General features: G+C 45.3%; 1 protein-coding gene across 2 annotated transcripts; it reads right to left on the minus strand.

The window, feature by feature from the left end:
• Nucleotides 1–479: 479 nt before the first annotated feature.
• On the minus strand, nucleotides 480–15,585 carry VLDLR (very low density lipoprotein receptor). Of its 2 annotated transcripts, XM_056325268.1 has the most exons (19): nucleotides 15,306–15,585; nucleotides 11,006–11,125; nucleotides 9,928–10,050; nucleotides 8,944–9,066; nucleotides 7,220–7,591; nucleotides 6,990–7,112; nucleotides 6,782–6,904; nucleotides 6,218–6,337; nucleotides 6,016–6,141; nucleotides 5,439–5,610; nucleotides 4,884–5,108; nucleotides 4,610–4,728; nucleotides 4,110–4,249; nucleotides 3,851–3,992; nucleotides 3,399–3,545; nucleotides 2,215–2,304; nucleotides 1,745–1,819; nucleotides 1,449–1,618; nucleotides 480–1,103 (listed from the first exon to the last, which is right to left on the minus strand). In XM_056325268.1, the coding sequence occupies exons 1-19, from the start codon at nucleotides 15,448–15,450 to the stop codon at nucleotides 1,068–1,070; spliced, it is 2,691 nt and encodes an 896-aa protein (XP_056181243.1). In that variant the 5' UTR covers nucleotides 15,451–15,585; the 3' UTR covers nucleotides 480–1,067. The 2 variants fall into 2 exon arrangements, with proteins under 2 accessions (XP_056181243.1, XP_056181244.1); XM_056325269.1 differs by lacking the exon at nucleotides 2,215–2,304.
• Nucleotides 15,586–15,653: the final 68 nt, after the last annotated feature.

The raw sequence follows: 15,653 nt of genomic DNA on the forward strand, positions 1-15,653 counted from the left end.
ATTCCTTTTGTACAGGTGTAACATCTGTTAGGATCCAACTTGCACTGCCATTGCCACGAGGAACAACTGCTAACTGCTCAACACCACTCTGAGCTTGTGTGTAACATCCTTTGCATGGACATTACACTTACCTGGCAGACAGTGCTTTGACCTGCCTCCACATAGCATCTGTCTATGATACCTCCTAAGAGCTTGCAACAGTGGTTGAGTATTTGTAGCCACTGTCAACCCTAACTTAAAGACTCCAGTTGGACTCATATGAAAGGAGAGACCCATTCAGTCCAATACCCTGTGACTACTAGTCTCAAGTACAAACCTCAGTCACCTGGCAGGTCAGTACTGTCTTCACTGTCTGGAGTACTGCTGAAATAACTTAAGAAATAGTTCGTGTTCTGGCTGGCAGTAGTAGTGTAGCCCACTAAAGTTTCCAACTTAGAAGATACTGTATTTTACTTCAGTGCTAACATAGAGACCAACACTTTTAACAGTTTGATTTGGTTTTTTTATTTTTTCCCCTCTGCACTCAAGATTTACAGTGGTTTCTTTAAAAGCATTCATACCTGTATACCTCTAAGAGGTAACAGATAGGATTGGAACAATCATACATACAAAATTACTTATGTTTACAAATTTTTGGCAATCATAGCAACCCGTTTTTTCCTATTGCCATTGCCCCAATCATTAAAAATAGTGTACAATTTACATTTGAACTATTTCAAAGTGCTTGATAGTGATTTTCCAAGAATAATATTTACAAGTGTCCTATAAACATATGTACAGGTGTTACAAGTTGTGGCTGGAATATGGCTTTCTATGGAAAGTGCTTTATATTTGGTCAGTGATGTTACTGACAAAATGGTAACCACCAAAAGCTGAATTGTTGTGGACCAGTATTTACACAATTTGTCATTAAGTGTATAAAATAGTTATTTACGTAAGTGTTCCATACATACAGAAAGTGTCTTCTTTCTTCCAAGAATGGAGGAAGTCTTTTAGCCACAAACCTGGTTACTATCCCCAAAGAGTGTGAAACACAAGTAAACCGGAAAAGATTGCTGATCCAGTGCTCATGCCATGTCATCATCTGTGCTTACAACAGATATCTGTACAAAGTAAATGTAAATTAGCTACAATTGTACTAGTAAGAGAGAAGAAACAATGCATATCATCACTACACAGCAGTTTGAAGCAGGAGCTAGTTCTGCAGACTAGTGACCACATTCAGCACCAATTACTGTCACAGGTATAGGACAGGAGTCACCTACTACAACTTCACCCTTTATTAAAAGGACAAGTTATCAGCTAATTCAGCCCAATAGTTTGGCTGTGGTTAGCAGCTTTTAAGAGCAGAGACCTCTCCTAAACTCAAGTCAGGTTTCATTTGGCATTCTTTATACCTGCTCTAAGGATTAACCTGAAGCCTCAAACATGTCAATACGTTTACTTACTGCAGGGTAGGTGTGTCCTACTGAACCGCTGTGTCTTCCAATATCAATTGTGAGGTCCTCCTCTGTAGTTTTCAGGTAGACAGGATTATCAAAATTCATGCTTTTCATGTTCTTGTGCTGCCAGTTACGCCACATGAAGTAGCCAGCCACTGTAGTTACCAGCAGCAATACTTTAGGGAGAGAAACAGATTTCAAATAAGGAATAAGGTCAAGTCAAGCTCCTGACTCAGAGTTTCTAAGAACATGGCTTGTCCCACCCAAAAGGAGTCCCAAAGGCCAGTGAATGCTTTACTCACAGGCAGGAAGAAGAGACCAAGCTGCTGATGTTCCTCCAGCTGCAGGCATTTCAGAGGTACCAGTGATGTTTAATCCTGTATGAGAATTTGTAGTGAGCTTGCTTACTGACAGGCTGGCAGACTTTGACCATAGCAAGCATTTCCCAAGCCCAGAAGCTGCTATCACGTATTAGCTTCACAGTTACACACTGCAAGAACAGCCTAACTGGCTTTACCCTGTACTAGTAGGAAGCTTTATTGCTTTGCCTTCTCTGAGCACTCATGGGATTTCATGGAACCAATAGGTTCCACACTGTCATAAGTGAACTAATTCTGTTTATCACATGCTCCGGTTGTTGTATTTATACTACAGATATGACCTGGCCTGTGTTTTCTACTCGCATGCAAAGGAAAAAACTTCAAGTAGGCTAGCAGGTCAGTTTGCATTTAATTTCTCTAATGTTCAGCAGTCTGAGTTTTGGGACCAGTACCTCCAGGAACTAGTCCAACAGTTGGAGATTTTTCTGTTGTGCTGGTATCTTTAGCCTCAGTGTAAGCCACAGTTGTTCCAGTACCTGAAACTAATTATAGATCAAGAACCCAATTAATCCTGAAGTTCCACAATGGCTTAGCTATGACAGCCATGGTAGTGAAAGTTTAGCAGATAGCAAAATGATCATGCAGGTTGTTAGCTTTACTGGAAACACTGACAGTTATTTCACTAGCACACCCTCAGCTGAAGGTTTTTGATCAACAAATTGCAAGAACAAGGCTAGATAGTTAATCAGGCATGAATTAGAGGTATTTATAGAATCATGACAAGAGTAAGCCACCCCATTGCTCCAGGTTTTCTGAGTGAGATTTTAGTTTCCCCAAATTTACTGATTAGGTAGTCTTTGATCCCTATAGCAACCCTTTAGAGCAGCCAACTGAGGACATCGTTCTTGCACTCAGTGCTCTAACTGTGGCAGTCAGAATCAACATGCAACATAGTGAGTGGCACCTTGGAGTTTCTAGTTTTGCTCCACAAAACAAATAAGCCTCCCATATAATCAGTGCTGAGGATAATAGCAGCAGTGTGTTTGTTTGGACCACAAAAGGAGGTCCAAACAGACCTTCTTGGCCAGCAAGATTAGCCTATCAGCTTTTCAACACTATTTATACACTGTAGAGTCATGTTAGTTTATACCCCTTGTGTTACAGGAAAGGGACCCAGTATATTTTGTGCATGTGCTCGCTGTCTGCAGAAAGCCAAGGAGGTACAAGATCCTGTTGCAAATGGTGATGATGCAGAAGCCAAGCATGGACTTTGAATAGCACCTGCGGACTTTTGACGGCCAGTTTAATGCATGCTAGAAGATGACAACTCATGCAAAGCTGTCTACCCTATCTGCCTCCAACAGGTTCAGTACCCCTACTCCTTCCCCATTCATCCTGGAAAAGGTCTCAGTCATAGAATCATAGAATCAATTAGGTTGGAAAAGACCTTTAAGATTGAGTCCAACCATTAACTGAGGACAGCTCTTTGCATGTCATTCATTACTGATGCAGAAAGGAGGTATTCTTGGATTATCAGTAACAAATTTAAAAGCTTCAGTTATTACTAAAATGGAGCAGCAGTGAGAGTGCCACAAGCAGCAATTTACAACTGAACCCTGATTCAAAGTTACTATACCTGCACATCTCAGACCATCCTCCTGCAACAAGTATCCAACAGGACATACACAGGTGTACTTTGGAGAGTTTTCATTTATCTGAGGAGCAGGCAGGCACAGGTAGCTACAGCCTCCATTTGCCATGTTCTCTTCACACCAGTTCCTGCCTGTTGGTACAGCAATTAACAGGAATAAACCTTTGTGCTGCAAGTGTATAGCATGATTATTTGCTCAGTCATTGTCGTAGCAGAGTTACTTGTCTCTGCAGGTTATAGATTTGCACCTGTTTCACCCAAGAGCAATTGCAACTCTACCTTCTCTCAACCCCAGTGGGGTTGGAGCTTCTAACTTAGGCACCCCCTCTAAGCAGAAGTGGGCAGCTATACAGGGGAAGGATACCACTTGCCAGCACCCGAGCACAGCGGGCTCCTTGCAAGTACACAGTGACATAACTAAGTTGCATTAGAGTTACCTGAAGGCTGAACAAGCTCATGATACACAATGATGTCCTGTGCATCATTGAGGTTGTTTACTAAAGTAACCAATTCAGATCCAGTAAATTTGTTGGCACCGTAGACTGCCTCATTCTCTCCATCAATCCAGTACACACGGTCCTAGAACACAGAGTTATTGCATACCGTTATCTCTGTGTCGCCATCAGCACCATAATTGCTAGCCATGTACTAGCAAGAAGAGGATCTTTGACAATTACTACAGGAAGTCATTCTTACCTCAAATATTGTTAAAGCAAGAGGATGAGGAAGGAACATCTGAGACTTCAGCACAATTCTACGGTCCTGGCCATTGAAGTCAACGCTTGACAGCATATGTAGTTTAGAATCAAGCCAGTACAGACGGCTTTTTACAAGATCTAGAGGAAAAAATCCCAAACATATACTCTCTACATGGAAAAAGCCTCCCAAAGCCTCCTGCGAAAGTTGAAACACCCACAGGTTCAAGGATAGTTGCAGCGTTGCCCTAGTTTCTTACCATACCAGGATGCAGAAGGCTGCCTAAGTGGCCTGTGCCTCAATATAGAGCAATGCAAGAAAAGTTACCATTTCAGAATCTGAAAAGTGCTATCTGTGCCTGTTGCAGTGCCTCCAGGCATGCAGGAGCTTCCTTCAAAGAACTATTTTCAGCTTCTGAGAATGGGATGACCTTGGCTTTTGCAGCAAACAAATTGCTTAAGCTCCAGAATACCTCTGGCACAGAGACAAGTTCAACATACCTAGAGCAATTCCATTAGGCCATTGGATTTCTGTTGTCACAAGCTGCTGTCTGTCAAATCCATTCATTCCTGCTTTTTCAATTTTTGCTGGCTCACCCCAGTCTGACCAGTACATAAAGCTGTGAAGCAGAATTTATGTTGTATGATGCACTATAGTACTGTGTAGTACCACTCTTAATTATGACCAGTAACTAACAAAGGCTACCTAAGTCAGTTATCAGGACATGGCATAGCTGGCAGGTCCACTCTTAAGACAACCAGGACAAGTACTCACCCAGAGAGAGGATCTACAGCAATAGAAGCTGGCTCTCTCAGCTCAGAGAGAAACAAAACCTTTCTTTTTGTGCCGTCTAGGCTAGCCACTGAAATGGTCTTTGCAGCTGAGTCAGACCAGTAGATGTTCTTATAAACCCAGTCAACAGCAATTCCTGCAGGGCTGTGTATGCCATCCAGGATTCTGACGTGTGTTCCAACCTTATCACGGGTATCAACAGAGGCACTGGAAGACAAGAATTACTTGCTTTCAATCCTTTCCTCCACAGATACTATGAGTTGGTATGCCTCAGCAAATAATGCACACATCTCAGGCAGACAGTGTTGAAGAGCACTTGAGACTTTCCACAGAGTGCCTTTTGTACAACTGTAGCAGCAGTTACTAGGAAGTGCAACAGGCATACATACTGCAGGTTATGGGAACTCGCATCTACTGTACTTTGCCTTTAGGACATCAGGAATCTAGTTCATCACCAGAGCCTAGAGAATTCTCTTGGGCAAAAACGTGGGATGGTTTAGGGGAGCACACTAGGGTTCAGAAGCGGAGTTCATTTACCTGAAGATTGCTTTTTGGCTGAAGTCAGCCCAGTAAAGTTTTTGCTCAGCAATATCAGCATCTAGAGCCACAGTGTTTCTTAGCTGCTCTACTAGCTGAATGTATTCTTTCCTTTCAAGACCAATCTTCCTGATATCCCGGCGATTGGTGAAAACTAGACATGGTTCTTTCCCTGTGAAAAGAGTGTAAGTGTTATCTGTACTTCTAGACATGCAGTCACATACTATTCTCTTATGAGAAGTTTATTTAAGAGTACTGGCCATTCCACACCTGCTAGTGGATGCTGACAGAAGTCTTGGCTGTACCATACCTCATCCTCTCCTCCCTCCACAGCTTTATGGGGAGGGTCCTCACGCCCAGGGAGCGGACATAAGCAGTTATGTCAGCCAGCTTTAAGTATCATATCATGGCATCATTCAAAGTGTTATGAGTATTCAGGTCTGTACAAGTTACTGATAGCAGCATAACAACTAGTGTCAAAACCACGAACACATAAACATCACTTGTACATCACTAAGTACATCACTCGCTACCTCATTTTGAAGTGGGGATATGGAAGTCTTATGCCAATACTCACCCACTGCCTTGCACACCCCAGTAGCAAGATCCATCTGATAGCCACGGCTACATTCACATTTGTAGCCCCCTTTCAGGTTGATACAGATTTGACTACAGATACCAGGGTTCTGACATTCATTGATATCTGTAAAGACAATAACTTAATTTGTTTTCATCTCCAATACCGTCAGTAGGGTCCATGTTAACCTATTAATACTTGCCTCCGCAGGTTCTCTTGTCTATAAGCTCAAACCCAGCTGGACAGTCACAGTCATAGCCAATAACAAGATCTCTGCAGATATGAGAGCATCCACCATTGTTCACCAGACATTCATTTATGCCTAGAAGAAAAGAATTGGCCACTTCTGAGACATATTTAAAGTCTCAGTCATGGAGTGCTTTACCAGACACCCACCCATTTTCTAATGATGCCTGCCACATCAAGTGCTAGAGTAGTTTATCAGAAGTCACATGCAATAGACCCTCCTCAAAATCACAGTAAGCTCACAGCTCAAATACTTGTGTTACAAGTTGGCAGCGGCAAAGATTGCTGCTCCTGGATGTTTCAGAGTTTCTAATACCTTCATGTGCCTTCTGGCCACTGAGATGTTATCCCAATAGCCAGCTTGGCTTGGATAAAACTAGCCTATCAAGAGGTTGCTCTTGGTTGTATGTTTGCCACCAAGGAAGTACAGATGGGCATTCTAGACTGACATCTGACAGCTCAGATGCAGTATCCAAGTATGTCTAGTGGTCAACATTGTGTAATGATTTTGTTCACTTACTGCACTCCTGGAGGGGCTCATCACTCCAGTCCTTGCAGTCTCTCTGACTGTTACACACTTTATTGACATCTATACATTCTCCACTTCTGCACTTGAATTTGCCAGGTCCAGAGCACTGAATAACTGAGGTAATGAAGACTGTGAGGGCAACTACCAGCTTCAACTGATATTCTGCAAAGACTTTGTACTTGCTTAGCTCTACACTTACCATTGTTACAATTTGCTTCATCAGTACCATCCAGACAGTCTCTCACACCATTGCACTGTCTGCTGCTATGGATGCAGTTCCCATCTTCACATCTGAACTGGTCTGGTCTGCAGGTCCGAGAAGCTGAGGACACAGCCATTATAGACTTAAACTCATGAGGTCTGCTGAAGGAAAGAAAATAAAATAGGAGCCAAACAGCACCTCCTAGAGGAGGGATCAAGTTAACTTACGGCAGTTGATTTCATCACTTCCATCCTTGCAGTCAGGATCTCCATCACAGCGCCACTTTTTGTGGATACATTCACCTGAGCTGCATTGCACCTCATTAGCCGAGCACTTCACAGGAGGTGCAGGCTGGCGGCCACACTGCTCTAGGGATTCATCTGAGTAGTCAGAGCAGTCAGCATCATCATCACACACCCAGCTGATGGGAATGCAAGTGGAGCTCTTGCACTGGAACTCATTAACTCCACAGGTAGGAGGAGCACACTCCAACTCATCACTGCCATCGCTGCAGTCATCTTGACCATTGCAGACAAAGCTCTTGGAAATACATTGCCCACTGCTGCATGTGAACTCCCCTGGACTACAAGTCACATTGCCTGGAGTAATAGGAGTAAGAGATTAGCAGATTATCACAAGAAGGCAAGTTTGTATGAAGGTGTTTTGCTTTGCAGGTTCTTCACCAGATGTTAACTGACAGAAGATCAGCATCCTGTATGAGGCTCTAGGAGAGCCTAACCAACTACCTACAGGACACTGGGGCCCCGCACACTGTCCTCTGTGCATTTGGGTGTTATGAGTGAGAGGCATCAGTTTTGAGCTACTGAGTGAAAACAACCTCCTTCTGAAGCAGCTAGGCTGTTCCACTTCAGAGCACGAGCCTTTCAGAAAACAGGCTCAAACCCTGTGAACCAGAGACAGAAGGTAAGAGAATTGCTAACTCTAGAGTACAGACTAAGATCAAGGTAGCCAGATGGTCAGCATGCACTGTAGTTTGAAATTGAAGTGTTTTGTGCTGGTCCCCAGGACAGCAGTGGCCCATTTGCCTGGGCCAGTGGGGATAACAAATCAAGATCTTGCACCAGTTGATCCTGTGGTATTAAGCACACCCACACAACTTACACCAGTAAAAATTATGCTGGTTTAATAGCACTGTAGCTAGCAGCTCAGTATGCCTAGGCTGATAGTTTTATCAGCTTCATTAGAAACACTGTCTGTAGGGTTTACTTGTCAGATTAAGGCATTTCCTTGCTAAGTAAGGCAGCAACTCTAGACACTTAGCAGAAGTCTGAAGATCTGTGTCTCATTAGCCCACCCAGGTAAGGTGGCTCTGATTGAAGCCTGTCCTGTGGCTTTGGTTACAGCAAATTTGTATCAGGACACCTCAACCTGTACATACACAAGTTTATTAGAACAAGCCAGGAATGCTGCCCTTGAATGCTTGTAATGGCAGCTTCACTTGCTTACCTGGCTAAAGTTGTCCACCAACACCTGAAACCTAGCTTCCCTACTCTGCACTTTCAGAAAAGTGCACAGAATACTCCAGGATAAAGCAGATCAGCTGCGCCACTGGCTACAAGTGACTACCACATTTTAAGAAGACCATTTGTTTTAATGTATGCAGCAACTACAGTTACCTGTTGAGAAAGTCTGCAGAGAACAAGTTCTGATGGTTGCCTGACACATGACTAAGCCTATGACTATTATGAAAATTAACTATAGAGACCAGAGACAGATATTGAATAGCTCATATTGCTGTATTCTTAACTTAGCAGGATAGAGGAGTGTTAGAACAAGTCCGCCTTAAGTGGGCTGCAATAGAAGATGAATTGGAATTAAGGAGATACTGATACTATGAGAAATTTATCTTCCCAGGTATACTGCCCAGCTAGCTTCTTTCCAGACAAGTCAATTTCAAATAGAGTTATGCAGCCACCATTTCTTCCCTTACCACAATTCTCTTCATCTTCTCCACTGTCACAGTCTTTTTCACCATCACATTTCCAGGACACTGGGATACACTGGGTTGACTGAGGACCACAGCTGATTTCATTTACCCGGCATGTTCTCATATCTATTGAAAAAAGTTTAAGTTCAATTTAAGAGCTCCTGATCTTGGGTTTTAGCAGTTGTCCAGAAAATTGAGACTGAAAGGCTTCAGCTCTGGACAAAGTTGCTGTTAACTAGATGCCAGCATCCATCTAAGTTGATGGGTTGATCATGGAAGAGGTTACGCCAGTTTGCAGTGTTCAGTAAAAAAAATGCTTCCAGCTCCTAATAGATTAGTATTTTAAAAGTATCATTGTATGGTAGTTTTGTGATTGCATTCCATTTACACTGTAGAAGCTTGAGCTATAACGTGTAGTAGTAGGCAGGAGTAATGCCAAAGTGCAGTAGGGCTTCGGGCTGAAGTATTCCTCAGTGTGGATCCTATTGATCCAGAGAAATGAAGCTTCACAGATCTATACTCCTCGATTAGCTACCGCAATGAAGACTGGGGCTGCTAACTGTGAGACCTCACAGTCAAGCCTCTGCACTTCTGCCTCCCGCCCCCCAGCATGTAGTCAGTCACTCAGTTCCTACACAGCTCTGGTTATCTTGCAAAGTAGTTGTCTTGGAAGAAAGTGATCACTTGGTGAACAAGCCACAGCAATGGTCAGGCCTGCCACGTTGTGCTTGCTGCTTCTGACTGCCAGTAAAACCTTGTACTTGCTATCTGTTACCAGATACAACCACAGAGTCCCCACTGAATCTTTAAGTAGCAAAAAGTCTTGTCAACATCCCGATGTGGCCAAAGCCAAGCTAGCACTTAGGAAGGTGCTCTCCAAGACAATTTCATCCTTCCTTTAGGAGGGGAGCCAGGCTGCAATCAGGCAAGAAGTCAAAGCTCTCCACCCTACAGGCTTGCTTGCACCAACAAGCCAGGCTCACTTACGGCATAGTACAGCACTCTCGTCAGATCCATCCTCGCAATCCGGATCTCCATCACACTGCCATCTGTTAGGCACACACTGACCACTGACGCACACAAAATCAGATTCAGCACATGTCTTCTTCACTGCAAGGGAAAAGGACAACCCTGTATTTAAAGACCAAAGTTTAGCTTGTTTGTTGCAGCTAGAGATAAGCTGCCTTGCCCTAGGAAAGTGATGTAATGTCCTTGGTTCTTGGATGTCTGGTGTCATTCTCCACCAGTCTAACGAGCGCTGTTTAATGCTTTCTAGGAAGTTATACTGTGCACAGAGCAAGATTTATATTCCTGTAAGCAGGCAATGAAGGACTACTGTTGTTAAGGGAGACCATGCTGCTAGAATAACTGCTGCTTTGAACACCCTTGAGCTAAAGTAACGTCTATTGATATTAATATTCAGATTTTGAACTCTTGAGACTATTATCAAAGCATTTGATTTGTGATTACAGAAACACAGTATTATGTAACCCTAAAGTAACAGTTTAGGCCTGCTTGAGCAGACTGGCAGTTTGGCTACACCAGTGTTGGATATTGAATCTGTTTTGCCTCATCTCTAAGTACATCTAGTCATCCATCTTGGCCTCTATGACTGCTTAAAGCAAGAGCTGGCAGGCAAAGCTAGACTTAGTGTTTATAGGAGACTCAGCAGACTCACTGTCACACATAAAACAGGGTATTTAACCATGGAATAGCCAACAGCTAAGTGCTGATAGCAGGCAGTTTCTACCACATGTTTAGGCAACTGAGAACAGGCTTACATCCTGTTCTTGACAGTCACCGACCTCACAAATAAAGATTTTTGGTTTTTCTGTTTTTTCTTTTCTCTCAGTCAATTTGAGGATATTTTCATAGCACTCTGAAAAATTCAACTGCCTCAGATAAAAGGCATCAAGATAGTCCTCTGTTTGTTCTACAAAATTTGTCATCTACTTTGCATTGTCAGAAGTGCTGTATGAGATAAGCATCTCTCCAGCTATCCGCTGTTAAGCCCACTCTGCCAACTAGCAAGTACTACTACAGAGGTATTATTTTGATAACTTACCACAAGCATTCTCATCACTGCCATCTGAACAGTCTTCATCACCATCACATTTCCAGAGTAAAGGAATACAGCGTCCATTACTACATGGGAATTGGGATTCCTCACATTCTGTTCTTGCACCTTCAATGAAAAAAGGAACCTAAGCCTTGATGCTCTTTAACAATACTTTGCCTTCCCCCACTGGTGATCAAGAAGTACCCAGCACAAACAGCGTAACATCAGCATAAAATCAGATTGGAGCTCCAGATCTTTGTAGTCACCTTATTCAATCACACAAGTAGAGTCAGAAGCTTCCCCTCACAGTACAAAGCGCAGAGCGTAAGCACTGTGACAGTCCACCTGCCAGACAACAGTAAACCAGCCTCAGTGCTCTTCTTACTGCGTTTTCCTTTTCAAGGCAGGGTCAAGATTGCAAGGCAGAGGGGTGTGTGCACAGAATGACTTCTGCTGTCTAGCATCTAGCACTGCATTCTAAAAACTCTCCAAACTTTAAGCAAGCTGGGTTTAAACTTGGCTAATATCAAGCTGGATTAGCCTTTCAGTAGTCTGCTGCTAACACATCACAGCAGAATCCCCAAGATGTCTGTGAAGATAGCTTAGATATCTGCTCTGTAGTTGAACAAGTTCTCATTATTGAGGTTTTCATTATTTAAGTTACTCCTCAAACAAGGGCACCCAGAGACACTCCTTAGTATACACAGAAGTGTGATTACTTAACTGGATCTTGCTTATTAAATCTAGATCAAGTGTGATGCTAAGTGAACAAGATAGTTTATCACTTCCTTCTGGAATCAAGTCTGTTGTCTCATAACTGTTAACTCTTGGTTTGATAGTATGCCTGAGTATGGTATTGCTTTCTGCAGTGCTTAGAGCTGGAGTGCACTTTCCAGAGTATCTTCCACTCTAAAACTGTATGACCCCATCCCTCAAGGGAACCTACTTTGTCTTGAAGTTGTGTTATAATCGTAACTAAAAGCAGCAGCCTGCTTGTTCAGCAGCTAAGCCAGAGCTGTTCCATGTAATGCATGCAGGCAAGTGTGCAAGATCAAGCATTAGTATTGGCTGCACATGTCTACACCATGATGCAAGACTTTGCTTCCTCCTTGGTTTATTGCATCATTTAGTGGAGGTACTTTGTCTTGGCATTCCAGGGCTCACAAAGGGCATCAAATTTTAGTAGACCGTTACTTGTTGTATCTTTTGTGTATGACACACAATATGCAAGGCAGTTTCCAAGTGGAAGGAAGCTATTCAGCCATTTCACATTGTACTGGCTACCCATCAGGCACTAGGCAATGGCAAACCCTGGACAGAGTACAAGCAAGGACAACATGGGCAATTTTACCTGCTGACTGTCTCAAGTAAACTCATGCTAGAAGTGAAGGATTTGAAACAGCACCTTACTGAGCTCTGCTGAGGTTTTAGCCATCCTACTGTTGAGTAAAACACTAGGTCACTTGTCAGAGTAAAGCTGTAACAATTTGTTTCACAGGAACTTGTTCAAAGGGTGCCAAAAAACTGAACATCAGCTTTTGCAGACTGTCTTTCTAGCCCTTCTTTCCTTTCCAGAATGGGAGTTACAACAGCATGCACTTTATAGTAGCATGATTTTTGTAAAGCTACTGCAGTTTGGTCAAAATCTGTCAAACAAGTAGCTTGTCTTATGCTAGAAGGCACACACCAGCCAGCTTAGAGAGCATGCAGAAGCCACAGCTATCAGCTTGCTCTGAGCCAGACATCACCCTGTTGTCCAGTAACCTCTAACAGAACTAGCCCTCTACTTGCCAGCCCTGGTCATGTGTTATGCCAGTTACTACTGTAACCAACCTAAAATATGCAACAACTGACTCCTGCTAGTTTTGAGACATTCTCATCCAGGCTTTCAGACTAAGAACAGTCAACCTTTCCCAAAATAGCATACTAGAGATATTAGACTGAGTCTGCCACTCAGGAGATCCCAAAATAACTCCACAGGCCTTAGTTCTCTATTTCAAGCTAGAATAACCAGAAAAGGCTTGCTAAGCCAGCCTAGCACATAGTGACTTACAAACGTAGTATCGCTTTGACCAAATGCTGCAGGAAAGGTACACACAAGGCTAAATGAAACTGTAATTGCGCCCAGAGTAACAAGCTATAACTGTACAATTACAGTCCTCACAAGCCATTCCAGGAAGGTTTCATCGCTTCTGCAGCTGATAGCAAGTGAAATGTCAGAGCAACTGCTTTTGTTAGCCCACAAACAAGTAAAGAGCTGACAGGACCCACCACCCACACAGGTGCACAAAGGTAAAGGTCATCATCTGTTGCTACTCCTGAAGATGTCTGTCAAACTCCAAAGGCCATTTGGAGTGAGGTCCAGTTAAGATGACAGTTGCTTCCAGCAAGAAACTAACTCCCCCGTCTTACACCAAGCACAGTTCTGCAATGCCAGGTAACCATTTAGTCATGAAACTACCAGTCTAATCCACTGCTATTTGAAGCAACAGTCATACCTCAGTTGCAGCTTCAGTCACTAGACACTTCATGATTTTTACATCAGCACCAATTATCCACTAATTCAAAGCTTCCCTTCATGTGTTACCGATAGGCCAGAAACACCTTCACACTTTTCTCCTTGGGATAAAGGCTTAGGCAAAAGATGTAGAGGAACCAGTAACTTCACAGCCTGAGATTTCTAACACATACGATCACACTATTCCCCAGGTGACTACTTACTAGAAGTTGGCTCATGAGCACCAGTGTGTGCAGGGTGAAGGAACACAGTTACAACGACTACCCAAATTAAACTAGCTTTCTCCATACCTCTGCTGTCACTGGTTGTCTCAGCCCCTTAGGCAAGTTGCCCGATTACTTGTCTGGGCAGTGTCGAACATGTGACACTTGCACACTGTCATTTGACACCAGGTCCCAGAAAAGTTTGCAACAGTGATTGGGAAACCCTGTGAGAGCGCTCAGACAGGAACTAGCCTAGATTCCCCCTAGACCCTGTCAATTCCAACTACTAGTAGGAGAGAGCTGGTGAGGCCACCAACTCAAATTGAGGATAGAAACAGGCTAGCTGGAGTTCCCTCACTGCGTATCTATCCTGACTTCAAACTACAGTGCACTTGGACTTCCAGTGCCAGCCAGCTTGGTCCTTCATACTACAGCTGTTTAATCACATCTGTTGTGGACCAGACGTGGGAGCAATCTACATGACTGGGAACTGAGGAGTGACTAGGCAGCATTTCCCCTCTTCCTCCTTGTATGAGGATTGACTGGATGCAACAAAGCCCTGGTTGGCCTCTACCAGACAGACCCAGCACCTGAAGCACTGCACACAGTTAGGACTACAGGGTCCAACCACCTTTGAGCCCACTTCACCAACACAGCCAAGATCTGATGCTTATGCCCACTTTTTAGGGCACTAGTCATGAGATTAAAAGCCATACAACAATGCAGACATCAGTTGCCCACCTCCCACCTAGTAGCCCGGATCTCGGTTCCTGAAGGAAGAACAGAGTTAGCCAACTGATTAACCACCTCCACTCAAAAGTAAGATATTTTTAATTGCTCATCCACTCGGCTTAACGTGCAGGTCCCTCTGCCACAGGGGGCACAGCTCCTACGCTAGGAGGCGAGCTCGAGTTGCCAGGAGCAGCGCTACCAGCCCGAGCGCAGCCCGGAGGAGGGACCCGGCGCTGGCCAGGCGCAACCTTGCCACCAGGTGGAGATTCCTTACGGTGGTTACACCGGCCCTGAAGGAGAGATATGCCAATGCTGCTGGATGCCACAATGCCAAAGTTGCACAGTAGTTTGACAGCACCCTGAGCGCCGCAGGCTTGCCAAGCGCTCCTCTTCCCTCCTCCTCGACAAAGCCCCCTCCCCTCGGCAGAAGGCATCCCGCAGGAAACCGACCCTCCCGCAGCACCCGCGTCGCCCCCGGGCGAGGCGCCCCCAGGGCGGGGAGGGACGGCCGGGCGGGGGCTCAGGCCCACCCTCACGGGCCTGCGCGCCGCCTGGGCCCCGGCGGGGAAGGCGGCACCTCCCCCGGCGAAGAGGGGCGGCGGGGCAGACCCCGGCAGCAGCGGCCCCCTGTCCCCAGCCGGGAGCCCGGGCCCGGCCCGGCCGCCCCTCCGCGGAGCCTCGCTTCCCCCCGGCGCGGCGGGCAAGCAGCCCGAGAGACCAAAAAAAATAAAATTAAATAAATAAAATAAATTAAAAAAAAAAAGGTGATGGGAGAAGAAATCATTGCGGGGGGCAGCGGCGGCGGCACAGCCCCGGCGGTGCGCGCCCCGGCCTCCCCGGCCCCCACACTCACCCTCGGCGGCGGCGCACAGGCAGCTCAGGGTGAACAGCAGGCACAGCCGCCAGCAGCACAGGACCACCCGCCGCCTCCCTCCGCGCCCGGGGCCGCCGCTAGCTGCCGCGGCGCTCGTGTCTTCGCGCTGCCCGTCCGACCGCATTGCCGCGCTGAGGACGGAGAGAGGGTGGAGAGGCGGGCAGGGCTGGCGCCGCGCTCCGAGCTGCGATGAGGCGAGAAGGGAGACGAACACATGCGCGGGGGGAGGGTGTCCCCGCGGCGCTCTTATACCAGCCGCCCGGCCGCCCTACGCGGCCGCTGGTGACTCACGGCGCCGCGCCGGGCCCCGGTTGGCTCGCCAGCGCC

This window comes from Falco biarmicus, chromosome Z (assembly GCF_023638135.1).
Source record: "Falco biarmicus isolate bFalBia1 chromosome Z, bFalBia1.pri, whole genome shotgun sequence".
Taxonomy (NCBI): Eukaryota; Metazoa; Chordata; class Aves; order Falconiformes; family Falconidae; genus Falco; species Falco biarmicus.

Bases quoted from the DNA above. Each gene is read 5' to 3' on its own strand.
- VLDLR (XM_056325268.1), bottom strand. From the start codon at position 15,450: ATGCGGTCGGACGGGCAGCGCGAAGACACGAGCGCCGCGGCAGCTAGC. The intron at 6,142-6,217 runs GCAAGTATTAAT...TTGTCTTTACAG, and splicing joins AGACAAGAGAACCTGCGGAG to ATATCAATGAATGTCAGAAC. The intron at 5,611-6,015 runs GTGAGTATTGGC...CTCTTTTCACAG, and splicing joins TGGGGTGTGCAAGGCAGTGG to GGAAAGAACCATGTCTAGTT.